A 25,680-nucleotide genomic window follows, 5' to 3' on the forward strand; every position below is an offset into this window, starting at 1 on the left:
TTGCAGAGTAACATTTTGTCTTTATTTTATTTCATCTACTTTTTCCGATATCATCATTTTTAAACAGCAATATCCACAAAATATTAACAGTGTGCAAGAAAACATGATTTATGGCACATCCGAGAAGAACAATTACAAAAAATAGATATATTTCTTCATAATCAAGGCAGAAAGATACATATGCATACACAGGAAAAAACACAAAGTAATGGCACAGGCTGAGATTGAAATCTACTGGCTAAGGACTCAGCTACAGATATTACCCACACAAAGCCTAAATCTCACCTCTCATGGTCATGAAAGAGCTCAATGGTGTCTGAAGTCGAACAACGTTTGGGAACGAGGAATTGAGGTTAAGGTATCACGGCCTCCTCAGTGTTCTCGCTGCGCGAATTAGAAACGGACACACTCCCTCGTCCTGACAACAGGTCTCACTCACCATGAAATGACTGCGGAGTCTAATTAAACCCAAGAGCGGGGCAGATTTTAGCATACTTCGGGTAAACGCTATACTTTGGAGCACAGTGTATCCCAACACCGTGAGTCAAGAAGGTGGAGAACTCAAGCTTAAACTTAGCTTAGCTGACTTTCACAGTGTTTGCCCCAGTGTAATACCATCAAACCTGGTACAGCAAGTTTGTTTGTTAGCTGGTCAAAAAACGTTTGTAGTGCTAGCTTTATTTTAGCACTAGCTTGGCGCATTTGAGCACTTCGCACGTATCCAGAAAGGCTTCATCCTAATGTGGACTACTAAGTGACTCTTCCTTTGCGATGGAAAAAGTGAGAGTTTCTAACTTAACAGTTGCATGGATTCAAACATAATCCTTTCTTTTTTTTATAGAATACGGTTCTTTATCTCTTGAATTGTCCATCTTTCTTCAGTTATTTTGAAATGAATAAGCCACTACACTGCTCAGGCTTAACAGGAAGTGATGTCGCTGGAGCAGCTTTGTCCACTGATGGGCAGCAGCGTGATTTTGTCGATCGCTGGATGAGTCAGGGCACTCGTGACCCCCACAGGTCTTAGTCATTCTTAATACAGGAGCTGATGACAGCATCCCATTGGCCGCGAGGAGCACAGGCCCCCTCTGTCCCACTACGAGTCCATATTTTCCAGCATTGGAAGTAGGACAATGGGGGAATTCTGTTTTTAGCACTCAGCTGAATACTGTGAGTGACTGTTTGGAGACAAAACCATCACTCCAAAAGATTGTGCATCATGTGCTGGGTGCACATGGGACATTCAGAGTTGTGGCTTGACCTTGCCCCTCATCTTTTGCATGTGACTGCTCAGGCTGAGGGCCTGTTGCACAACACAGCACATCCTGCCCTTTAGATAGACTTAACAACACAGACCACCTCGTGAAACGTGCCTCGAACAACGCCTTAAGCACCTTGCGTGGGCATTGTGTCAACAATCCATTCCACATTCCCTCGCAGGGAGCAGGTCACCCAGTCACATGTACAAGCGCTGGAGCCATCCATCAATTCCTTCGCTCGCATCTTTTGCCTCGCCTTAAAGAGGACAAACTGAATGGTTAAATATGAATGATGGAAGAAACGGAAATATTACACAAAGATTACAAAAAGATAAAACATCCACACAAAAAAAAAAGAAAAAAGAAAGAATGCGCTTTAGTTATCAAACACTGTACAGTTTCATACTCAATGACCAGATTCCATGTTTCCATAGAAAGAAGAAATTGGAACAAACAAATCCAAACAGCTATTCTCAAAGTTAACACCTCTGAACATATCCAAAAGAAAGTTTATACATTTTTTTTTCCTTCTGTATGGATTTTACAATCAAGTTTGGTTTCAGAGAAAAAAATAAAATAATAAAATTGGCCTTTGCAAGGGCTCTGACTTTAAAATGACTCAATTTTATGGGGCGTGTCCGAGCCTCTGCTATATTAAGATGATAAATATTCATAATGATTTCATATATTTGATACCTCAAATGTTGTTGTTTTTTTGTTTTTGTTTTATTAATACCTCAAATAATACGCCTCATTTTTTTTCATACCGAACTGCACTTTATGAGGGGACTGAGAAAGATATTTTTAGGTAAATATATTTACATTTACATTTACATTTATTCATTTAGCTGACGCTTTTATCCAAAGCGACTTACAATTGCTGTATATGTCAGAGGTCGCACGCCTCTGGAGCAATGAGGGGTTAAGTGTCTTGCTCAGGGACACATTGGTGTCTCACAGTGGATTCGAACCCGGGTCTCCCACACCACAGACGTGTGTCTTATCCACTGCGCTAACACCACCCCCATATTTTCAGTGTTGTATAAAATTATTCCTTTATAACTCAATGTTTGAGGATTCTGAAATATAGTATAAAGACTAGAAAAACAAAACAAAGCATTAAGCCTAATGAGTCTTTTTTTTAATCGATGAAAAGAAAAACTACAGCTCACAAACCACTGAGAAGAGAGAGAGAGAAAAAGTAAAAATAGTGGCAACTCTGGTTAATGTCTTGAATCCCTTTGTAAAACATGAAATGTGCTGTTTTAATAAAGGTAAGCATACCTGGATTTAATTTTGGCCATACAAATCTAAGATGAACCTTTAGCTTGCAGATTCGACATAACAATGCAGGGTTGATACCGAACAAGCGTTTACCACAGTGTGACTGGGCTAGCCAGCTAGTCAGTCGGCATAATCATGACTGTCTTCCTCTACTCTCCACCATCACCTATGGTAACAAGGTCAGCTGCTGCACTGAAAAACATGCTGGAGTATCTCTCGGTGTAATCTTTTGAAATAGTTTGCTGAAATTCGAAATCTGCCACCTCCAGTTAAGTACGTCTATATGCATGAATTTAGACAGGCGTGCTGTGCAGATTCATTCATATAGATTCACTCAACGCCGGGCTACATGACGCTAAGTATTCAGATATCGCCCCTTTTTAATTTTACCGAGAGAGTTGTGGCATTTTATTTTCTGGAAAATACTGTGGGTCCCAGGTAAAAAGAAGAGTTGGACTGAATTGCCCATTGACTGGGGATGGGCAGCGGTTAGACTGGGACTGGGAGAGCTGGCCTAGACAGAGTGGCTATAGAATAATGCAAGGCTTCTTGTCTTTGAAAGGATTCTCGGAGGTGGGAACCCCCACCAGCAGAGGGTCACTGCGGGCATGCTGCTCACAGTAACTCATCAGGTCTGCAGCAGCCTTAGACACCTGGGAAAACAACACAGAGAGAAATGGTGATACAGAGAGAGAAAATCGGTTCATTGGTTACCATATGCAATAAAAAACTGTAAATAATTCAATTTCATTATATGCAATTTTAATTTGTACATCAGGGCATTTTGTGTTACATTTTCTCTTATTTAGTTAATGTTTACTGCATTATTTTCAGGATGTGTGTTAAAATAATGAACCGTGTATGACCCTGTGTATAGTTTATATATGAATATTAGTCATGATTTATTATGGACAGGGCACTTAAGATGAACTCCGATTCATCATATGGCTTTCTGTTGTGCAACCTTTATATTATGGTGTTTTATTTTAAAGGTATAGTTCACCCAAAACTGAAAATTCTGTCATCATTAAATGCTCACCTTCATGTCGTTCCAAACCTGCAAAACTTTTGTTGATCTTCAGAACACCAGTTAAGATGTTTTTGATGAAATACGAAATTTTAACTATGTCCTTGCTACCTTGGGTTAGAAAGTGCTAAGATTGATCAAAAATATCTTAACAAAGGTCTTACGGCTTGGGAATGATCTGAGGGGGAGTAATTAATGACAGAATTTTCATTTTTGGGTGAACCCATCCCTTTAAGGTAAAATCTAGGTTTAAGTTTATAGTCATGGCGACATTATATCACTTAATGTGGAAACTCTTTATTTTAAGGTGTTATTGTTACACGCTACATGTACTTACTATTATAATAACAACAAATTATGCATAATTACATGCAAGTTACCCTAAGCCAAACCCTAAACCTAACCCCAGCCATATACTAAGTACATGTAGTTAATAATTAATATAACTCAGTACTCAAATAAATAATTACACTGTAACAAGGACACCTTAAAACAAAGTGTAACCCTATATGGACGTGAGGTGTAAAACAAACAGGCACCTTGTAATACCGTCATAGTGTTCGGACAAACACAGCTGCTTTTTTTTTTACATAAAATTGAACAGGATTATTCAAACCGTTTCCCTTATACAACCGCCATGCTTCCATCTTGATTAAAAAGAAAATAAACATTGCTTTATAGAGAGCATGTTACACAGAATAATGAAATCTTGTGTACCTTAATACGCTCGAAGCCTGCCTCGATCCTCAGCTGCTCCACCAGCTTCCTTGCCTGGGCTATGTTATTAGTCGTCGACATTCTCTGCCATCGGTTATCGTGCCACGTAAAAGGAGAAAATTCTACAACAAAACAAAAATGCAGCAAGATTAAAACGGAAGCAGAATTTAATGCATATACAGTATCACATATAGACAATTTATGTGATAAAGGAGATAAAATACTTCTTGATGTGCTGTAAAACTCACTACATACCCTTAGAAGACATTAACCCCTGTCACACATACAGTCTTTACTGGTAAATTACTGGTGTGCTGTAGAAGTCTTAATATTTAGAATCTCACTTGTTTTCAATCCATGGACAAAAACAGTTGATAAAAACAGGTTTAGAATGACATAAGGGCGAGTACGCTGAATTTGTATTTTTGAGCGAAAGAATCCTTTATAATCATGCTTGATAAAAGTCAGGTCTCCACAATAGTTTTAGGTATATAAATAATATACATGTAAATCTAAATATCTGTCTGACAGCTCTGACCACACAACTACCCAGCAACATCAGTTCAGACCACCCACTTCAGGAGGCCCACCATCAATCAGACTGACGGTACAACTAAAAACAGGTGCGTCTGTCCTCTGAGGCTAAACACAGCAGCTTATCTTCTCCCTCCTTGTTTTAGGACCAAGTGTTCTTGCAAACAAAATGTGTGGGGACAGACGGGCACACACCCATAAAATAAAAAAGGGTAAACAAAACCGAGAACATTTCTATCGTGATTTTGAAGAATGCTTTTCAACACTGCGGTCCAAAACCCTGGAACACAAGTAAATTTCATTGTAAGGATATCTTTTTTAAATATGATCTTTTGTGTTGAACAGAACACAAAGTCTGGTTTGGAACAACATGAAGGTGATTACTTAACTTTAATAGCTTCATCGCATAAACCGCTTTGAACGTGACATGTCAGGAGATACAGATTTCATACAGCTACAACCTCCAAAAGGTCATTTTAAGAACCACTTAGCATCACCAAGTAAATTGTAATATCAGCACGCCCACAGAGTGGTGACTATCAAAGCAACCGCAGAAACACTGGAAACACTGGAGGCAGTGAAAGGTTTGGTTCTTTCTAGAGACAAACACGCTCCTTGTACGCCCCTCTCCCTTTTCTCCGCACGCGCACTTTCTCAAACCAGCGCTGCACCCCTGGCATTCCAGGACGTTCCTAGAAGGGGCCATAGTTCTAAACATATGTTGCTTAGTGCCTGGGCTTTGTCTTCCCACAGCAAACACACAGTCTCTTTCACAGATCCGTGTGCTGCGTTCCAGGAAATGGGTACAGCAGCCCTGCATACATAAGTGCAGAACTCTAGAATACATTGGCATATTCATTCAAACACACAGTCTCATAAAGGACGATGTCTCTCTGCACAGTTTTTTTCCAACCACATCTTCCTTTCTGCAAAAGAAAACCCTCACAGGAAAACTGCAAGATTTGGATAGACAGAGCCATAGTGTGTAGTATAGGCTCCATGTAGGCTGCTGGGATTTAATCTAATCTACTGAAAAGCAGTAAGTTTTACATGCACAAAAGTGAGACACGTAGCTGGTGTATCTGGGTCTGGACAAGAATTTTCCAACTGATATTTGCAGTTTGCAACTAGAAGTGTGCTTGATAATTGTGAATCAGCAGAGATGCATCATACTTCTACCATTACAACAAACAACAAATTTGAATACTGCACAAGTGCAGAATAAAACAAGGTGGTGCATTACAGAAAGTGTTTATATGTGCAGTTATTATCAATCTACAGCAGGTTTTGTGCATCATCCATGCACAGTCTTCATCTCATCTGTGTAATCAAATATTTGAAGGAAGAAATGCATGATCAACATACAATCGCATTATCAAGATTTGTTACTTTCCTTATGCAAAAGAAGTGTTCTTAATTGAATTCTATAGTGCACTTCTATTGCACTTCAAATCTAATATATTAAAATCTAGTATAGTACATTGTTATGCTTTAACTGTTATGCTTTAAAACTGTACACTTATTTGGATGTGTAGATTAACTTTTAATTTTAATTGCAGTGTGTTTTTTATATTGCAGTCAAATTTAAATACATTGGAGCTTATATTAAAAATACTTAATTGCAGTTTCATCATTACAAATCTGTAATATTAAAATTTACACAAGGTATAAGCTTCAACAGAAATGTGACATACTAAAGCCTACTACAAATGTTGTCATTACATTCGGCAGTACAATTTAATCATATTTCAAAGGCAATTTTAAAAAAGACACAAAACGTCTGACGTTAGGGGGTCAAAAACACTCAAAGGTTCACTGCATTTAAAATAAATAGAACTTTAATATATTTTAATTCAATTGCAATTGAAATGCAATTAGGAGTTTGAAAACAGTAGTATATTCTTTTAAAGCATATTTATAGAATACATACAGTACTCTCTTTTTTTTTGTTTAAGTTTGTTAAAGTATACTTTTTCACAAGGGGTTGTGTGCTCACAGATGTGCCTTTATGAAGATTTTACAACATGCTTACTCTACAAAAAGTGGATTCAAAAATCTGAGAGGTTTAGAGCAAGTCACAAAGCACCACAGAGTGTGCTGAACTCCCTCTGGATCTTTATTTTCTCTTCAGAGTCAGTGAGGATTATTAACCCTTATCCAAAACTTACACACATACACACTCCTCATTTTCTCTCTCTGAGCTGGACCCAGGTTTACATGCAATCACATCTTGCTCCTTCACATAACTGTGTGGTCTGCAGCGCCGAGGAGAGTCTCCAAAACAGGCGTCTCTTTCTCCACTCTGTGGCATTCTGATCCAGTGAGGAAGAGGAGGAGGAAGGGGGCACTGGAAAACTGCACCCCACCCTGCAGTCTCTGTTCCCTATTTTAAGCCACACTGAGCTTTTTCATATTCACCAGCAATTAAAAACTATATAAAAATACAGAGCGAATAGATGAGTTTTTTGTCAGCATAAAACTTTAAAAAATGCTACAAAAACATGTTCAGTGATCATGATACCTAATGTGTTAAGAAACTCAATCTGCTACCAGTAAATGCAACTAACAGACCACACAACGATCAAACATTCTTCCCATACTTTTTTTTTAATTCTGACTGCTTTGGTATGTCTCTGAAGCATCTAAAGGGCATTGATAAATTCAGGATGCAGCATGTAAACAGTGGTCAAGTGAGAATGTGAAGTATGCAACATTCTGTTTGGTCACAAGTCTGCTCTGATACGTGCAGCTTTGTAGGCAGACCTTTTTTTTCTTAAGTTCAAAGTGAAGCAGCAGTTCCCGTCAGCTTTCCAATCAAGCGCCAGCATTAAATCAAAAAGCCCCTGCCTCTAACGGACACCTGGTGGCAACGTGCCGGCTCGCACAGTGATCTCACAAGCCTCCAGATGCTTCCTACATTCCCGCTGTCTGAGCTCTCAGTGGGAATACCGTATATGACTGTTCTAAACAAGGAGTGTGAGGAAGGAAAAGAGGGGAGAGAGAGAGAGAGAGAGAGAGAGAGAGAGGAAAACAGAGAGTTCTGGCCGTCAACGGCCCATCAAGCCTGTCCAGGAAAGATCATCTCATAAGCAACTTCCAATGAAATCGGAGTCTGGTGATTCTTTAGGCCACTGGAATTTGTGCTTGCTCATTATAGAAGCTTGTGAAAATAATAGCTGCTTCATTATTTCTAATACTAGTTAATGATGTATTTAGACAGTTTAAGTTCTTAAATTCTTAAAATAGCTTGGTACAAAAAAGCTATCAAATTCATGAGCAGCAAACACTGGTCATTTCTGAATTAAAGCTGATGGCTGTTCTAATTTTTATGTTAAAATATGTAATATACACAACTGTTTAAAAATGTGGGGTTGGTATAATGTTTTTGAAAAATGTTCCAAGGCTGCATTTACTTGATCAAAAATTTGTGAAAAAATGTAATTTATTGTTGTGATGGCAGAATTTAGATTTTTTTTTTTTTTTTGCAGTCTTCAGTTTGCTTGTTTGTTTATTTCTTTCTTAATGCCAATCCAGCATCTTTGGTGTGAACCAGTTAATCCATAGACAAGTTGATCCATACACAAGTCTCGTCTTTACACACAAGTCAGGGGACGATTTCGAATGTTCAGTTAACCTAACCTGCATGTCTTCGGGCTGTGGGAGGAAACCGGAGCACCCGGCAGAAACCCACACAGACACAGGAAGAACATGCAAACTCCACACAGAAAGCCCTTCTTGCTGAGAGACAACAGTGCTAACCACCGAGCCACTGTGCTGCCCTCCAGTCTTCAGTGTCACATGATCTTTCAGAAGTCATTCTAATATAAAGATTTGGTGTAACATTTCTTATTATTAGCATGTTGAAAGCTGTTGTCCACCTTAATGTTTTTGTGGAAACCGAAATACAATTTCTCCTGATTAACTGATGAATAAAAAGTAAAAGCCCTGAACCATAATTTGCTACCAGCTGGTTGGTTGCATGGGGATGCAGCATTTGACTGGACAAAAATCTGTGTCCAGAGTGAACCATCAATATTTTTGGGCAGTTTTAGTAAGAGAAAAAGAAGATTAAGAAGATTTTAGAAGCGAAAAGTATGCTAAAAGTAAATTATGACAACAATCAGGAGTGAATACACATGTCGTAAAAGCCAGCTAACCACAAACTATTCAAAGTTGAAAGTAAGTGGCACATCTCTACTAAGAAAAAGCAGCAACATCAAAACATGTTTTGGCTTAGCACTGTGTCCATTTTAACGCAGCAACATTTGGCCAACAAGTAGCATGAGGTTAAGGCATGACTGTATTGTTTTTTAAACCAGCTGCAGACAGAGAGTGTGCAAAACATTCATTATTTTTCTAATTCCTGAGTTCATTATAAGTTCACAGAGTTGCAATGCTGCACCACCCTGACTCCAGATGATCAACATGACTACATTCCCCACCTTTCCTTGTTCCTGACAGGCTCAGTCAGCTGCTGCAGAGCCTCTTACAAGAATCAGAAACTGAAAACACCTACAAACTTGATCAGCAGCACGCTGAAATGCCAGAAGTGTTTTCTTCGGCTTACAGGATTTTCCAGCAAAACAGCACACTCGAAGTGGGAGGGGAATGAGGGGCATGGAAGGAAAACGAAAGGAAATGAATGGGATTTTTCATCTCCCAGCTGAGATCAAGTGACAAAGTGTTTGTTCACGTCAGCATACATGAGCACAGAGGGGTCACAGAACGTTCCTGTGCCTCTGTCTGTGTGTGAGGGTGTGACCGGTGGAGAGACACTGAGACAGACAGACTCATGACCAGGCAGACAGATAAAAAGACATAGGCACAAATGACTGAAGTGGGTGGAAACTCTTTGGTCAAGCTTATACAACGTGTTCCCTGCAGAACCATTACTAATAGAGTTCTGGCAAACACACGCGGCATGCAAAAACACAAAGACCTGGTAAAAATAGCATTATGGGACTGTCTTCTTTACAAAATGTCCCTAGCACTAATATGGTGAGCTTACGGTGTAATTATGATGATGGTGACGATGATATTGAACTCTTGAGGTTAGGGACCGGTTCAAAGTCGCCAACACCCCACTGAAACATTTGATCAGACAGGTGGAGCTGGCATTGCCGGTGTGTGCATCACTCCGTGGTACCTACACAACCCTGTCAAAACTTGTTTAACAAAAACGCAGACAAAAAAGGGATTTGAAAAGATCTGAACAGCTCAAGTCGAGCCACTTTATGATAATACGATTAAATGATCTTCGAGTGAAAAAGGACTAAGGAATGTGTTTAACAGTTGGAGGAATTGTAGGAATGCTGTCCTATGCAATTTATGTTAAATGTTACATGAAGCTATTGTGACCACAAATCCTGTTTTCACAACACATGTAAGCCATAAATACTCTTAATGGGATCCTAATGCAACATGCAACACGCTATAAAACAGGAACCTTCTACCTTCTTCTCCTTGGTGTACAGAGAGCAAAAAAAAAATGACTGTTGCATTTTAAGGCTGATCTATAATGACTTGCATATGTGGCCATTTTAATGTGTTTTGCATATGGAGTTTGCTTACATTGCAAAGATATTTAAAAAAGTAAAAAGCCATATAAATTACATTTTAACATTACATTAAACATTTTGGGATTTGTCTCTTATGCTCATTAAGCAAGCATTTATTGGAAATATTATTACAACTTAAATTAATTCATTTTAAAAAGTAATTTATTTTTGTGATGGCAAAGCTGAATAACCAGCAGCCATAACTCCAGTCTTCAGTGTCACATGATCCGTTGGAAATTCTACTATGCTGCTTTGGTGCTCTTAATAATCTTCTCATTATGAGGATGTTTGCAAATTTAGATTTTTTTCAGGATTCTTTGATGAATATAAATTTAGGGAAAATGTTTGAAGTCAAACTCTTTTATAATATAATACCTCTTATAATATTATAATACTCAATTTATTCTTAATTTATTTTCTTAGATCAGCAGAAATTCAATGGAAATAAACAAAACTAAAAGAACAAGTCCATATATATTAAAAATAGGGGTGCTCCGATCACGATCGGCCGATCGTTATGCGCATCTCGTCAGTAAAGCCGGTTCTCTAATCAGCGGTTGATTCCATCAGGTGCGTGATTTCACATAGAGCAGCTGTTACTTCACAGAGCCGTTGTTAACTGAGAAGATGCGCTAAAAAACGCTGAAAATGAAGTGGGTTTGCGCATCTTCTCTATTAACAATGGCTCTGTGTAGTAACAGTTGCTCTATGTGAAATCACGCACCTGATGGAATTAACCGCTGATTAGAAAACCGGCTTTACTGGAGCACCCCTAATGAAAAACCAACCAACATGCATTGTTGCATTGTTGCTTTGTTGCTTTTCAACATGCTTTTTTCAAATAGTATTTACAATCTGCAAACAGAACTTGTATGCAAAAGACATGCAAACTGACAACCACTGACACTTTACAGTAAAAGGTTTACTCTGTCAGCAACAGATACTGAAAATAGGGGAAAGGTTAAAAGTACACAACACCCCGTCAACAGACAATGCCAGAAAAGCAAAGAAACTTGTTTCCCTCCTGCCTTAAGAGGAGCCACCAATTTTGCACAGTCTGCAGAGGCTGGGGTGAGGTTAAAAAGGCGGGCAGGAGGAAAATTGAACAAGAACCTTGCACCTAAAAAGCCTGGTATGAAGGTGACAGGACAGGAAATGCATCTAGTCAAAACACAAAAGAGCATGTGTGGGAGAGCCTTACCCTCTCCGGATCTACTTCATAGGTGACTTTTCTTCAGTCATGGATGGAAAGAACACGGAAGCATAAACTGTGTTTCTGCAATGACAAAACATTTATGTTGCCAGAAAACCGGATCTAGAAAACCTCTGAGAACCTCTGCGTGTCTCAGGAAGGTGCATGAGCTGATAAACATCAGCAAAACAAACTGCAGCGTATTGCCCTCTTCCTATTCTGAGAACTGAGTATTTACGAGACGGACCAAATCAACAGCCTTTTTATGATTCACTGAGCTCCAGGAGAATATAAGTCAGTCAGATCCTTTGTGATTGAGAGAGTCTAGAAGCGGGAGATTTGGTTCACTCACCGGGTCACTCACGCAAACATGTGGTTCCAGAATAATGTGCGTGCATATTGGACACAAACAAGGCCTTTGAGGCTAGAATCAGAGCCAGGTGCCTGGCAATTAACCATTGTGATCAGACAGTAAACAAGCATACAGGGCAGAGCAGAGAAAAGTGACTAACAGGCCTCTTTCACAACAACCGACTTCCTCCCCCGGGTCACTTCCATATAAGGTCAAAGGAAGCTGAACAGACGGAAATGGGGAACTCCTAAGGGGTGCAATGCAGCTTCCAGTAAGTATGAGTGGCATTTATCTTGGGGATTCTGAGCCGATGTGTCTATTGCCTAATATAGCATTCTGTCTGTTTTTCTGCTCCTTGGAGTGAGTAGCCGTTTTCACTGGAAAGTTTGCAGCATGTTGTTCAAACGTTCCACATGTATCATTTTGAGCTGTGGAGAATGGAGATGTGTGGTGGAAACATTAGCCATGTTTTCCACAATCTCCTTCAGCAATGTGCCAGCAACGGAGACACTGTTTGGACTGCAAGAGTCTGAGATGAGACACTGTGGTTGGTTCTGTTCTTGTGGGAATGTACATGCGTGGAGGTTGGGAGATATTTGAGATGACGCGAGACATGTCTTTTCAAGGCAGCCGGTGACGCAAGAGCAGAGTGCATGTCTTGCCTCGTTTGCCCTCTGATAAAACTACAGCACTGTCCATTTCTAGCTTAAAGTCACCATGAAATCAAAATGAAAGACTGCAGTGTTTTATATATAAATAATTTATTTGTGCACATAAATATTATATATATATATATATATATATATATATATATATATATATATATATATATTTATAAAAATTCCTTTGCAACGACATGGGAAACCAATTCTGTATTAGTCTTCATAACTGATCATGATAATTTGATAGTCGTTTAAAAAAAACTGAATGAGATTTTAGAAATACATAAAGAATTTGAATTATTTTTATTTAAATATATTGGAATAAATTAGCAATGCACAGTATTAAAATTTTCCAATGCTGACAAGTGGATAAATATTTTCATCTTATGGTCAATAACTGATAAATGGCAGATATTAATTCTAAACTATTTGTCTAAATAAATTACCACCCAAACCTTAAAAAATAAACTAATGTTATAATGCTTAAATTCACTTGTAACATTTTAAACAATCTATAACGTAAAGTATGAAAATGGATATTAATTTTGTTATTAAAATATGGTTTTTTCAAAGATTCAATTTAAGTTAGGGTAACGTTAATGTTTACTATTGTTAACTAAAAAATACATATATTTCAGTAATTGAAATAAAGCTGAAATAAATTAAAACAGAAGAAAAAATGAGAAAAATGTACTAAAATTACCATTAGCTATACAGAAATATAAAAAGAATAAAAATAAAATTATAAGAAAAATATTAGTATATATTTAATAATAAAATAACACTGGTCCTAATAAGTATGCACAGTTAAATATATGTCTATATGTGTAATTTCTACTGATAAAATAAATCAATAATTAGGACCAATAACCGATATGGCACAAATACATTGTGCACAATTAAGATAAAGTGTGGCAGAAAACCTGCAAAAGGATTAGTAGACTTTAGAATGACTATCCAAACTGTTCAAGGCTGCAAGCAAGGCCAGTGATCTTTGATCCAGAGTCTTGTATTCTTACTGGGAAACCCATCCTCTTTCTAAATCTAATAGATTAGCTGCAGGAAGTGACAGTGTGCTGTTGTGCACTGCTACAGAGCTCGTCTATCTCTCCAAACAGTGCACCAGATGACCTCTGTGCAACCTCTGTGACATCTGACAAGTGGCATAATTCTGCTGACACCCTCCTTCCCTGACCGCTTTGCTGCTTTACTCGAATCTGCACCCCATGACGCACATTATACGCATCTCTTTCCAAGCTCTATATACACAAACAAGAAACATAAGCATGGTTCAACAGGCAGTTCACCTCATGTTCTGCATTCCTCCTTCAAATATAAATACAGACCTCTTCCAATGACTACGGCATGGTCATGAGAGAACAAACAAAACAAAAAACTTTATTGCATTTTGAGTCACTTATAGCAATGAAAAGCTGCAATGAAGCCACTGATGGAAAGTGTTCTACTAATGTAAACAAACATGCACTGGGCATTTAAGCACCTGCGATTTTTATGTAAGCTAATTGAAGATGAAATATTTTAGAAACAGTTGAGGCCAATCCAATGCCAGTAGAGCCCACAAATTAAAATGGTGACTTGACAACTAACTGTAATAAATACACTTAAGCACTAAACCTACCAGACTAAAACAAAAATGTAAATTAAGTTCAATAGAAATATACTAAACTAATAAAATGGACATAGCAACATAGCTACAAAACTAATAAAAAATATGAATAAATAATATAATAGCATATACTGTATTTTCCAAAAAAAAATTAAAAAGATGCACTGTGAATAAAAAAATAATAAAAAAAACATATTCCGTTTATTAAAGAAAATATGATATACAATACTAAACTAACACTGATCTGCAGATTGCACCTAACATTAAAATTCCTCCACTTAGATTATTTTATTGGGTTAGCCGAGTTCATTGTTTTTGTAAAATATCCATCTCATGCATATGTATACAGACCAACAAAAGCCACAGTTCCCATTCAAGGGTAACTGATTAATTTATCTGTCGAGTACAATTCACAAAATGATTAAAATGCCTCCCCTTGGGTAGAGCAAGTCATTATTGTACGAGAGAGACGTTTCCAACTGAAGCAAATGGAATCAATTGCACATGACTTGTAATGGAAACAAATCTTGATAATTAATATGAGAGGAGTGAAGGCAGCTTCATCAAAGTGAAAATTCACTAATGTCACACAGTTTTATAAATGGTGACCAAGGGGGAGAGAGAACGAGACGGTATGTTCAGAGTCGGTCTGCGGTCGCTCTCGGCGTCTGCCGTCACCTAAAACAGCAGGGCATTAGAGAGATATACGGCAGGGCGTTTCACACCTCTGCCGTGAAACTGTGGAAAGCAGGCGGTTCACATGCATGGCAGAGGATTTCTGACCTGGTCGTTGCTGGACTCCTGCTGAGAAGGGCTGCTGCAGATATCAGCTGCACAGGTGTCAAACCTCACTGCTTTCCCAAACAAGCCACCCTCACTGAAAAGAGTCTACTTCTCGACCACAATAGAGTTAATAGGTCTGTTTACATGCGAAGGCTGCTAATGGAAAGGCTGCTAAGATGATCCAATCAGATACGCTATCGGGACAGGTGACTTAGTGCAAAGTGTTTTTTATTGTTGTTGTTGCGGTGAAATGGAGGCAGTCAGGATAACTTCCTGTAAATGGTAAAAAAAATACAAATAAAAAAATCAATTCCCTTCTTGCATGCAACATATTTCCTTGACTTGAATGAGTAAACAAATGAGAGACTGTCTTTGAGCTTCCTCTATTGCAGGACTACCTGTAAAAGCCTGATCAGGTGCCAAGAGTGCTGTTGTTTTTTAAAAGCTTCATACCGACCAATTCTGTCATAAATAACACATCCTTTTTCCAACGTGATTATGTTTTGCATTGATCAGACTAAATTAACTACAAAATGATCATGATAATTTGATAGGCTTGATTAAAAAAAATTTAATAATTTTGAAATAACATTTCAGCTTGTTTTGAATGTGTATAGCAATCATAAAGAATTTGCATTAATTTAAACAGGAATATTTGAATAATAAAATATTTTTAAATTATATATAAAAAAATAAGTTTAATTTAAATAATGCATGCACGCCGTAATTTTTACAAATAAATTGAAATGCAATATCTATAATCAAGAACACAATATATTTTCTCATAATAGGTGAGAAAAAAAAATAATTATCATGCAACCTTAGATCAAACCGAAACCTATGAAAACTGGTTTTCCTTGGCTTGAGCAGTTATGTATGAACACTAAACCTTTGGCCTTGGTTTGCAGAACAGGACTCAGTGTTGGGAAGCCACACCTCTTCTCTTAAATCTTCCCCATGCTGAGGACGTTTACGGAGTGTGGAAAGCACTAAAATTAGGTCAGTGCTCCGGGAGCTTAACCTACTTGCTAAAGTACAAGTGGAAAACTGTATTTATCACCAAACACCAGCAGACAGCCTAGTCCACGCCAAGACTATTATCTGAATATCTGCCAAGCCTTTAAGGTTATTGAAAAGAAAAGCAGAATAATTAGTCATTTCATAAAAGAAAGGCAGGCATTAGAGACTGTTGTTTCAAGTGTTTGGCTGTAGGACTGAAAAGTGTTTTGTGTGTTGGTGGCAAAACAGCCAGGTGTCAGCTGCAGCACCCTGTTCCCGTGATTGCGCTCTGGGAGGGGAAAAAGCAGCCAGGATCCCCCGTCTAGTCATGGGAAGGGTCAACTTGGGTCAGACTTGACTCAAAGACTCAAAGTTGAGTCTTGGGTGCCAGTTTAGCCAACACAATATCTTCCACTGCATGACTAGCCTCAGCACATCTGCGTCGTTTTTAAACACCACATGAGAAATAATGCTTGAATGTTAACTGTTCATAAAAGCATCTAGGATGACCTTTAACCTCCTTTACAAATTCTTACTGCTGAGGAAATTTCCTAAAAGACACCGTAAGATTATATTTAGCTGTCCAGTCATAGATTCATCTGTGCTGGATGAATTATTATAGTGCTAACAGTACATACAGTATACTGCTTTTTTTTTTTAGATCAGTGAAACAAAGACTTGTTTTTATTTTAATATTTTACATAAAAAATTTCCACAGTAAATTTTTAACATCCATTATTATTTTGTTGCATGTTATTATTATATTTATTATATATGAAATATGTTACAGTAATTTAATATAAATTAATGTTATATTTATACTCTCATTTTATATGCACACAAACGTATTAATTTACAACAAAAGCAAAATGACTTTAGTTATTTTATAAAAAAATTAAAATTACACTTTTTATACAAATGTCTCCAAATGTCATCTCTACACAGCCTGATACAAAGAAAATAAAAAACAAATAAATAAATAACAGTGGATATCAATTTCAGTTAATTTGCCATGCTAGCAATAGAAGGTTAAGTCAAGAGCATTGCACTGAGGGATACAGTAATCCACACTGTTTCCTCGGGTTACTGCACATTTTGTCATCCAGGCATGCTATGCATACAGAAACTTTGCATACCATGCACAGTAAACATACTTCAGAACGAGCTGTATAGTAGTATGCAATTCCACACATACTCTATGCTCGTAACATGCAGCCACAATGCAAAACAGCACAGAATTCCCAAGAACACTGAAACACTAACAAACAGCCTGTGTTTGGATATCAGCTGACTTTCACGTTATACAGCTGGTTTAGTCGGAAAGGTGAGAGAATGCTCATGAACTTTGAGTTCATTGATGCTGCAGTAGATCCAGGTACTAAAGGTTTAGAAAGCAGGACAGACAGTAGCCTACTGCTAGTACACCAGACAAGAAGCTCAGAACACTGATTATGTTATCAGATCAGCCAGAACATGGCATGAATAAAAGATTTAAATGTTTGCTATGTTCCAGATCTAATCAACTTTTAACATTCAGTGTGCAACTCATATCAAACAAAAACTGGATAAGCTTTAGTTTTCCAAGGAAGAATCATTAAAATTCCAATAAGAGGAATGTTACAAATAAAGCCGCATTCCTGCGACGCTTCGGTAGTTCACTGGAACTTACAGCCATTCAAACCATTCAAAACATGTGTCTACCCTCTAACCATCAGTCTATGACCACAGATATGGATGAAACTTTCATGCAAATATATAATGGCAATGCAAACAGAGACCAGGGCAAGTGGGAAATATTTTATTATGTTCCAAACGTATTTATAGCAACATTTTATTGGAATACAAGCATGCTGCTTATTATACATTGTGTTGTTGTTTTTACATTTTCCAGCAATACATTTTTTATAAAAAATATAAATTTAAATACAAATGATATGTCTAATAATAATTATATGTTTGTCATTGATTGTTATTATCATTATATAATTATATATTTTATTTATTAATATTATTATTATTATTATTTTACACAATGTATTTGATTATGAATACTGTTGGCTCTGTAACAAATTGCTTATGTTCCTCTACTGTTGTTTTCGGTAAATGCACAGAATGTAATATAGATGCAAATTTAATAATATAATTCAAATTGACAGTATATAAATCTTAATATTAATAATGCAACTTCAAGATCTCTGCAAACATGCATAGCCTACTAAAACTGCATTAAATAAGATCCTATATAAGAGGAGGAGGAGTGATGGAGGCGGCAGTGCGCGAGTAGTCAATGTGCAATGTCCTGCACCCCCAGCTGCGAAGCATGAGCTGGAGTGGGCTGCACACACACACACACACACACACACACACACACCCTCCGCACATGTAGGTGAGAGTGGGAGACTGATCTATATGCTGGGGAGTATGTGAGCACAGCACAGGGAGAGGCAGAAGGAGGGAGTGCATCAGCAACCGTTACTCACTTTCTCCCACGTGACATTCCTCTTTCAACGACAAAAACGAAAGCGAGCAAAGAGCAGCAGGAATGCGGCCAACAGTCGAGCTGAATAGGGATTTCTGAATGCTGAGGAGCTTGTGAAGAGGCAGTGGCGAAAATAACGTTTTTTAATGCCACAGAGTCCACATCACACACATGAATCATTATTTTTGGATAAACTGCTGTTTGTGCTTGCATCTCCAGCGCTTGTCTTAGATGCAAGCATAATATATAGCATGCTATACAAGCGGCTACATTATCCTGCCATGTGGATCTTCAGGGAAATGATTTAAACTGTTACAAGACAAGTGCAATCCCAGGAGATCTACTGTCTCTGTGAGGAAGGGCAGATGAGGAATATGAAATGATGTGAATGTCGGTTAGTCGAAATGTTTCATCCATTCTGCTGCGAACTGGAAAAGAAGCTGCTGACTCATATTTTGAAAAGCTCACTACACAAATAGCACAGTCATCATGACCCAAGCACTTTTGAAGCTTCTATCTTGCCAAGCCTTTCATAACACCTTCAGCTCTTTCACAACAGAGAGTAAAAGACTTAAGTGTGGGGTACTGAACTACAGACCACACATCCATCTGTGGAATAACAACCTTCTTTAGCTTGCAAAGGATCACAAAATCTACCACATTCTGTAGCTATTTTCAGCACTGCCTTTTTCATATTTTTATCATTTGAAAGGCTAAAGTGTTAGACTATTTCAGCAGAAGATGTCACATATGTAATATGTTACACTTGGAATTATCCAACAGCTTAGTGTTTAGTCTGAAAGTCAGTGCAAGACATTCATTATTATCTATCACTCACTGACAGGCTTCTAGTCAGCGTATGGCAAAAACAGAATGACCACAGTCCCTACAGTATATTTGCTGTCTTTCTCAAAAAACATCTCTAGACAAAACCAGACTGAAAAATTCAGACTGAAATATCGGATGGTGTTTTCCCTAAAGCATGTTTTTCCAAACAGGACCCCATACTTTCCCCTTACCCACAGTCTGTGAGTCAGTCAGCTGACGCAAGGCAGTAGGAATCTGGACTGGGGTTTCATCCGTCTAGACTGAATGCAGAATGTAACTGGAGACAGAAAGGCAGTGGAAAACAAAAGCAGAGCCTCTGCAGTGAAGTCCTATACTGCCACTCTGTGGTGTAGCATACATATGGCACTTACATATGACTACTATACACTTTAGATGTATTTATACTGTATAATAGTAACATATTACAAATATCAAATGGTGGTTAACTTTGACTTTACAACTGCAAATGTACAGCAAATATTTCCAAGATATTAAGTCAAATGTATTATATAGGCCTAAATTATATATTTTTTAAGCATAACATTATAAGGAAATAAAACCTTTCAGTCAATTTTCAGTGTTTGGTGTGTCCCTTTTTCTTCCATTTCAAATTATTTCCAGCTTTAAATCAGGTCTCAGATTCACGGACTCCACTATATCAATACAGAAAACTGTGTATCTTAGTTATTCATTTCCATGCTCTAGTGTGACATCTTCTGCATTCTTAAAATTCCAAAAATATTCATTTTAAAATATTCCATGTAGTAAGAACATACCTATTAGGTCTTTTATCTATAGACAATATAGGACTGCTGTAACTAGAAGTTAATCCAAAGCAAAAAGACCATTGAAAACTCCTATAAAACGGTTAATGTGTGTGTGTGTGTGTTTGTGTGTGTGTGTGTGTGTGTGTACACACCTGCTTTAGTGTTTCACTTTATGGCTTCATCTAGAGCAAATAAACCAATATAGCTATAGCTATAAAGGACTCCTAGAAATACTACATACGCATGTATAAACTAACAAAAAGACTAGTATCATTAACATTACAAAAAAAATGATGATAGATAGATTCTCCTTTCGTTGTTTGACTTCTAGACAAATCAAACAGTATCTGAATCCCTATATTTTATCAAATGTGCAAAAAGCATGTATATTACAAAGAATATGCGATTTACAAGCAAGTACACATCACATAAACTGTCTATCAGCAATGAACCACAAGGAGGACTCATCTGTCTCGATTAACAAAACTGAACTGTGGACCTGGGTGGTTGCTATGGATACAGCTCAATGCAGGCTGCAGAGAGTATGTGCATGAATCAGAGGAATATTGTTACTTTGACACCCTCGTGTGGTCAAAAGTGGTCATGCTGCATCAGATTCCCTGCCAGCTGGAGTACAAACCTCTGCATTCATATTCAGATCAGTATAACTTGTATTTGGACTTTGTCTTACCTGGATGCTGGAGAGGCTGGAGACTTAAGCTGGCTCAGGGACCTGCAGGCAACTTCACTTGTCTAGAAAACACAAACACAAGGCACAAATCATTTATCAGGACAAGTAAACATCCAAGCAATGTGTTATTTACCTATTTGAGTGGTTCCAGCATAGTAAATTACTTTTTATTAATGAATAAAAGTAGCATGTTTTAATTTAAAAGTGACATAACAATAAACCAAAATAATTCACAATTAAAACACTGTTTAATGATATATATATATATGAATTGTTAACTATATATATATAATATGTCATAAAGTCCACAAAGGATCAGGCAGTGATATATTAGGGAAAAACAATAAATTTGTTCACCAGGGGGCAGTGAGCTGATGCAAGGCCACTAACATAATTCATATAATACAGATTAGGTCAGAATTAGCATTATTGCAATCTTAATCTACTTTCAGTAGCTATGCAGAATTAATCTGCCCCACCACCATCTGTGAGGTTTTGTTTTTATCCCCTATAATCGTGACTTGGAAATATGCTCAGACAGGCTTTAACCAAGCAAGTGTACACATACTGTAAATTCCAGCCTGTTTTCACTTGGGTCACTGAAAACCTTTACTCTTGCCCTTTGCAACTATTAATGCCATTTAATGTTTGAAAATCATTGACCTTTATTACACCACTACTGCATTATGATTAAAAAGACATTAAAAATATACAAGCTTAATAGACTTTTGTATTAATAGTTAAACATTTCACAATAAATCAATCCTATAAATATGCAACACCGCATTAAAAATAAAATAACCCAACATATTTATAGTCTAATCATAACTGGCAGCAGTTTTTGTCATACAAAGTTGTACACGAGACGGTGCAATAATGTGCATTACAGCTATAACCATTATTCATGTTGTCAAAACAAACATTTCCAACCAGACCAACCAGAGTAAAATGAGAGAGAGAAATCAAAATCTTTGAATAATTAATCTCATCTTATTCAGTGGAACTCGGAGTATGATGATCCTATCCAAGCAAAACAAAGTGGCCACCTTCCACATTGCCCCAACCATCTGTTACTGTATTCAGAAAATGTAAGTACTTTTTTATTATTTTTAATTAGGGTTCCTATGGAATTAGTGAGTGGAGTGAGCTGGTTCTGTAATTAGTGCACAGGAGCAGGTCCAGATGTAATTACATTCATGTCCCTGGATGCATTCACACTGGAAAAATACAGCTCTCTTCAACCCATCTGATTAGCTTGAGAAAATTGATTTTAAATACTTTATGACTGGTGATTCAACAAATATATATATATATATATATATATATATATATATATATATATATATATATATATATATACACATATACACACACACACTACAACATTTCTAAATAACATAGGCTACGTATATCTATATCCACTATCTACACACACACTACTAAAATACATAGCCTAAATAGTCTTTCACAAAGCATGAGGGTTGAATAAAAACAAAGCCAAAATGGAAACATGCTTTTATATTGTTATGTTTGTATATTAGAGGGAGGGGGAGGAGACACTTGCACCTGCACTAGACAATATGACATATAACAGATGTGTAGTAGCATATGTCAGGTGAGTATACAGTACACAGCAATACGCGCATCTACAGGACATGACATGGCAGGCTGGACTTCTGTAGCAAATCTAACCAAACCCAGAGCACTGTGTACAAGCACACTGTGAATATTGTGGCTCACTATGGTAATGTTGCCAAAACCATGATAATGGCTTGTCATCAGGTCAATTTCTATAATAGGTAAACAGGAGCGATCCATCAGCTCACCAAATGTAGTACTTTCCATCGACCAGAGCAACTCAAATACTTAATTTGCTGAATTTACTTGCGCTTTCTGTTCAGAAGGAACCTGGTTCTTTAAAACCACTCAAGAGGTTTCCCAATAAAGGAGAACTATGACAACAAAAATGAAACTTCTTGGCATGCATAACGAAATGCACATTATAATACCACAGACCATTAGAGAAGTGCTGAGTGTAAAAATATGATTTTCTTTAGGTAACAAGGGACAAACTCAAAGTCTTTCAAGAGTTCGATGTTGTATTGTTCTAAAAAAAAAACTACAAAACTATAAATTCTAAACAAAAACTTTATATTTAATACTATAAAATAAATTAGTATTAAATATACTAACAAAATAAGTGTTAAGAATATGAACATAAATAAATAAAATACTACTAAAATACTACTAAAATACCATAATATATCATTAGTTCAATATATATATCTTGACACTATCTAAATGTAACTAAACATTAATAGTACCACCCATACTAAGTAACTAGATGATTTTTGCCATATCCACATTTATTGTAATAGTCTTGCAAAAGGAGGATGGATATGCCCCCCAATCAAGTCTGGTTCTTCTCAAGGATTCCCCCTGTTCTTCTAAACATTATAGGGTTTTCTGTTCCTTTGCCCCAGTGGGTTGTTCACTAGATATTTTGTAGAGCCACTATGAACCGAGATCTATGGTAAAATTATATATATTCCTTTTCTATAAAAAGTAAATGGCCTGTTAACTATGCACAAGCCTGTAGCTAAACTCCAACATGATTGTAAGGAAAAGCAGGCCCCTGTGGAAGATGGTATTTGTGCTGTTTGGGAGTTTTTGAGCTTTTTCAACACCAGAGCTGTATTACTGCATTCAGACAACATTTTATCATGAAATCGTCACATTAAATCATGCAGAAGTGCAGTCAGTTGCATATCTGCTGTAACGCAGAGCATTTGGCTCCAGAGCTCTGGTGCTGCTGGTAGGCCTTGCTCACACTGATGGAAAGACAATGCGGGCATTTTGACAAACGGTACGCTATGTACGCCTCCCTGCCTACAGCTCTGAAGACTACATCAAACGATGTATACAGTGTCCAAGCCCACAGTGACCCGGCGCTTTAACTATCAGCCACAGTATAAGATCAAATATAAGACTTAAAGGTGTTGACAGGAGGCGCAGGAAAGCTGCTGCTGCTTCTCGCCTGTTAAGCTTTAGTTTGAGCCCGAGAGCGAAGCTTGATTCACGCAAACACACAAATGCCCATCGCACATCGCATTTTTTCCCCTAAGCAGGCATATAAAATATACAATCTAACGTTACTACATTACTGATAAGAAGCCCACTCCCCATCCCACCCCACCGGACAAGGCTCGGAAAATTCAAGCGGTTTCGGATTCGTGACACCGGTGGAGTGGAGCGCCTAACGCAAACGAACCGAAAAACACAGGCGTTTCTGCAAAGCAAACGGATGCTCGGTTACAAACCAGAAGGAAGGAAGAAAATAAGAGCTTGTTGTATACTCACCTCGTCTACAGTGATAGTGGAGGTAATTTAAAGGGCCAGGTTCGCGCAGATTGTTACCCCCCCTACCAAACAAACACCACCCCCTCCGTGCACCAGTGTCCACCCAGTCAGTCCCCCACCGCTGGTGACAGCGTTCTCGCAAACAAACTTGCTTTTCTCTCCTGGGAAAAAACCGAGTCGGTTCTGAGTCAAATAAGGCGGCTCTTCGTTAAAATCGAAAACCAATCAGTTTCGCCAGCTCTGCCCTCTCCACCCTCAACGGGTGCCAACGGGTTTGGTTGCGTCTGTCGGTGAGCTGTTTCTCTGCTCGATGGGATTTTTGAGGTTTTTAGCTGTCGAGCGGTCGAAAAAGCAGGTTTTACGCAGAGGTTCATCGACCAAGTCTTCATAAGCAACACATTTTGGCGAACCGAACCCGAGCCCGTCTTGCACCGCAGTGTGCAGTAACTCCTGCTGACCCAAGAGGGCGCTGGTGCACAATGTCTGCTCACACCGACAACATCTGCAAACACGGTGCTATGGAAGAAGGGATTCGTTGTTGTTGTTTTTTTTTTGTGCACTTTAAAGCAGAAAACAATTTTGTATGTTTTGCTTTCTGGCAGCAGTATTTAGATACTTTTTCCAGTTTAAACGTTGTTTAATAATCTTTCATTTGATAGGTCTATTTGGTTTAATTTGACTAGTTATATATCTCTTTTTTTATTTTTATTTACGTTCCAAGTGCTATTGTTCACATTTATTCATTTGAACTAACTGATATCTGTTGTTACTAGTATTAATTATTATCAGATACTAGTAAATAATACAATACTTTTTCAGTTTCACTAGTAGGCCTATGCCTGACAATTGATTAGATAGCTACTACTAGTACCTAGTAGTAGCATAGGAATACTAGGAGACAAAGTTTTATTCCAGCACTATAGCATCTATGCATTTAGTCCCTTTTTAAGATTTTTAATAGCTGTTGGCTAAACCAGTATTTATTAATTAGACACTAGTGCTAGGCTACTAGTTCCTAGTGACTAGTCATTATGAAGAAAAGTTATTTCCTGCTCCATAGATAATATTTATTTCTAGTTATCTTAAGCTTATCTATTCCAGTACTTTTTATTGGAGACTTGTATCTATCCCAGTTGTTGTTGGAATAAGTAGGCCTACTAGCAATTAGTAAACTATCATTGTAGTTACTGGTAAAGATTACTGAAGATTATACTATTGGATTACTTACTAGAAATTATTAATTAAGTTCTAGTAACAATATAAAAATAGATAATTATGAATAATAATGTAATATAAAAACACAGATTTAAAATATACTACTTGGTGGCATTGTAAATGGAAATTGTATAAAAATAAAAATCTGCAGAATAAAAAAGGTACTTTTGAAGAATGTTGGTAACCACACAGTTCTGTTAACCACTGACTTCCGTTCCAAGATTTCTCAAAAAAACATTTCTCAAAATATCATTGTTTGTTTGTTTCACAGAAGAAAGTCATATATGTTCATAACAACATTAAACTGAATAAATAATGACAAAATGTTCATTTTGAGTGGACTCTC

The 25,680-nt window shown here is 37.4% G+C and overlaps 1 protein-coding gene across 2 annotated transcripts; it reads right to left on the reverse strand.

Moving 5' to 3' along the window:
- Positions 1 to 24,574, reverse strand: gng7 (guanine nucleotide binding protein (G protein), gamma 7). Of its 2 annotated transcripts, XM_026205871.1 has the most exons (4): positions 24,120 to 24,574; positions 20,760 to 20,821; positions 4,288 to 4,409; positions 1 to 3,196 (listed from the first exon to the last, which is right to left on the reverse strand). In XM_026205871.1, exons 3-4 carry the CDS (start codon positions 4,366 to 4,368, stop codon positions 3,071 to 3,073), a joined length of 207 nt encoding a protein of 68 aa, XP_026061656.1. In that variant the 5' UTR covers positions 4,369 to 4,409; positions 20,760 to 20,821; positions 24,120 to 24,574; the 3' UTR covers positions 1 to 3,070. The 2 variants fall into 2 exon arrangements, with proteins under 2 accessions (XP_026061656.1, XP_026061657.1); XM_026205872.1 differs by lacking the exons at positions 20,760 to 20,821; positions 24,120 to 24,574 and adding an exon at positions 11,581 to 11,669.
- Positions 24,575 to 25,680: the final 1,106 nt, after the last annotated feature.

Source organism: Carassius auratus, chromosome 27, assembly GCF_003368295.1.
Source record: "Carassius auratus strain Wakin chromosome 27, ASM336829v1, whole genome shotgun sequence".
Lineage (NCBI taxonomy): Eukaryota > Metazoa > Chordata > Actinopteri > Cypriniformes > Cyprinidae > Carassius > Carassius auratus.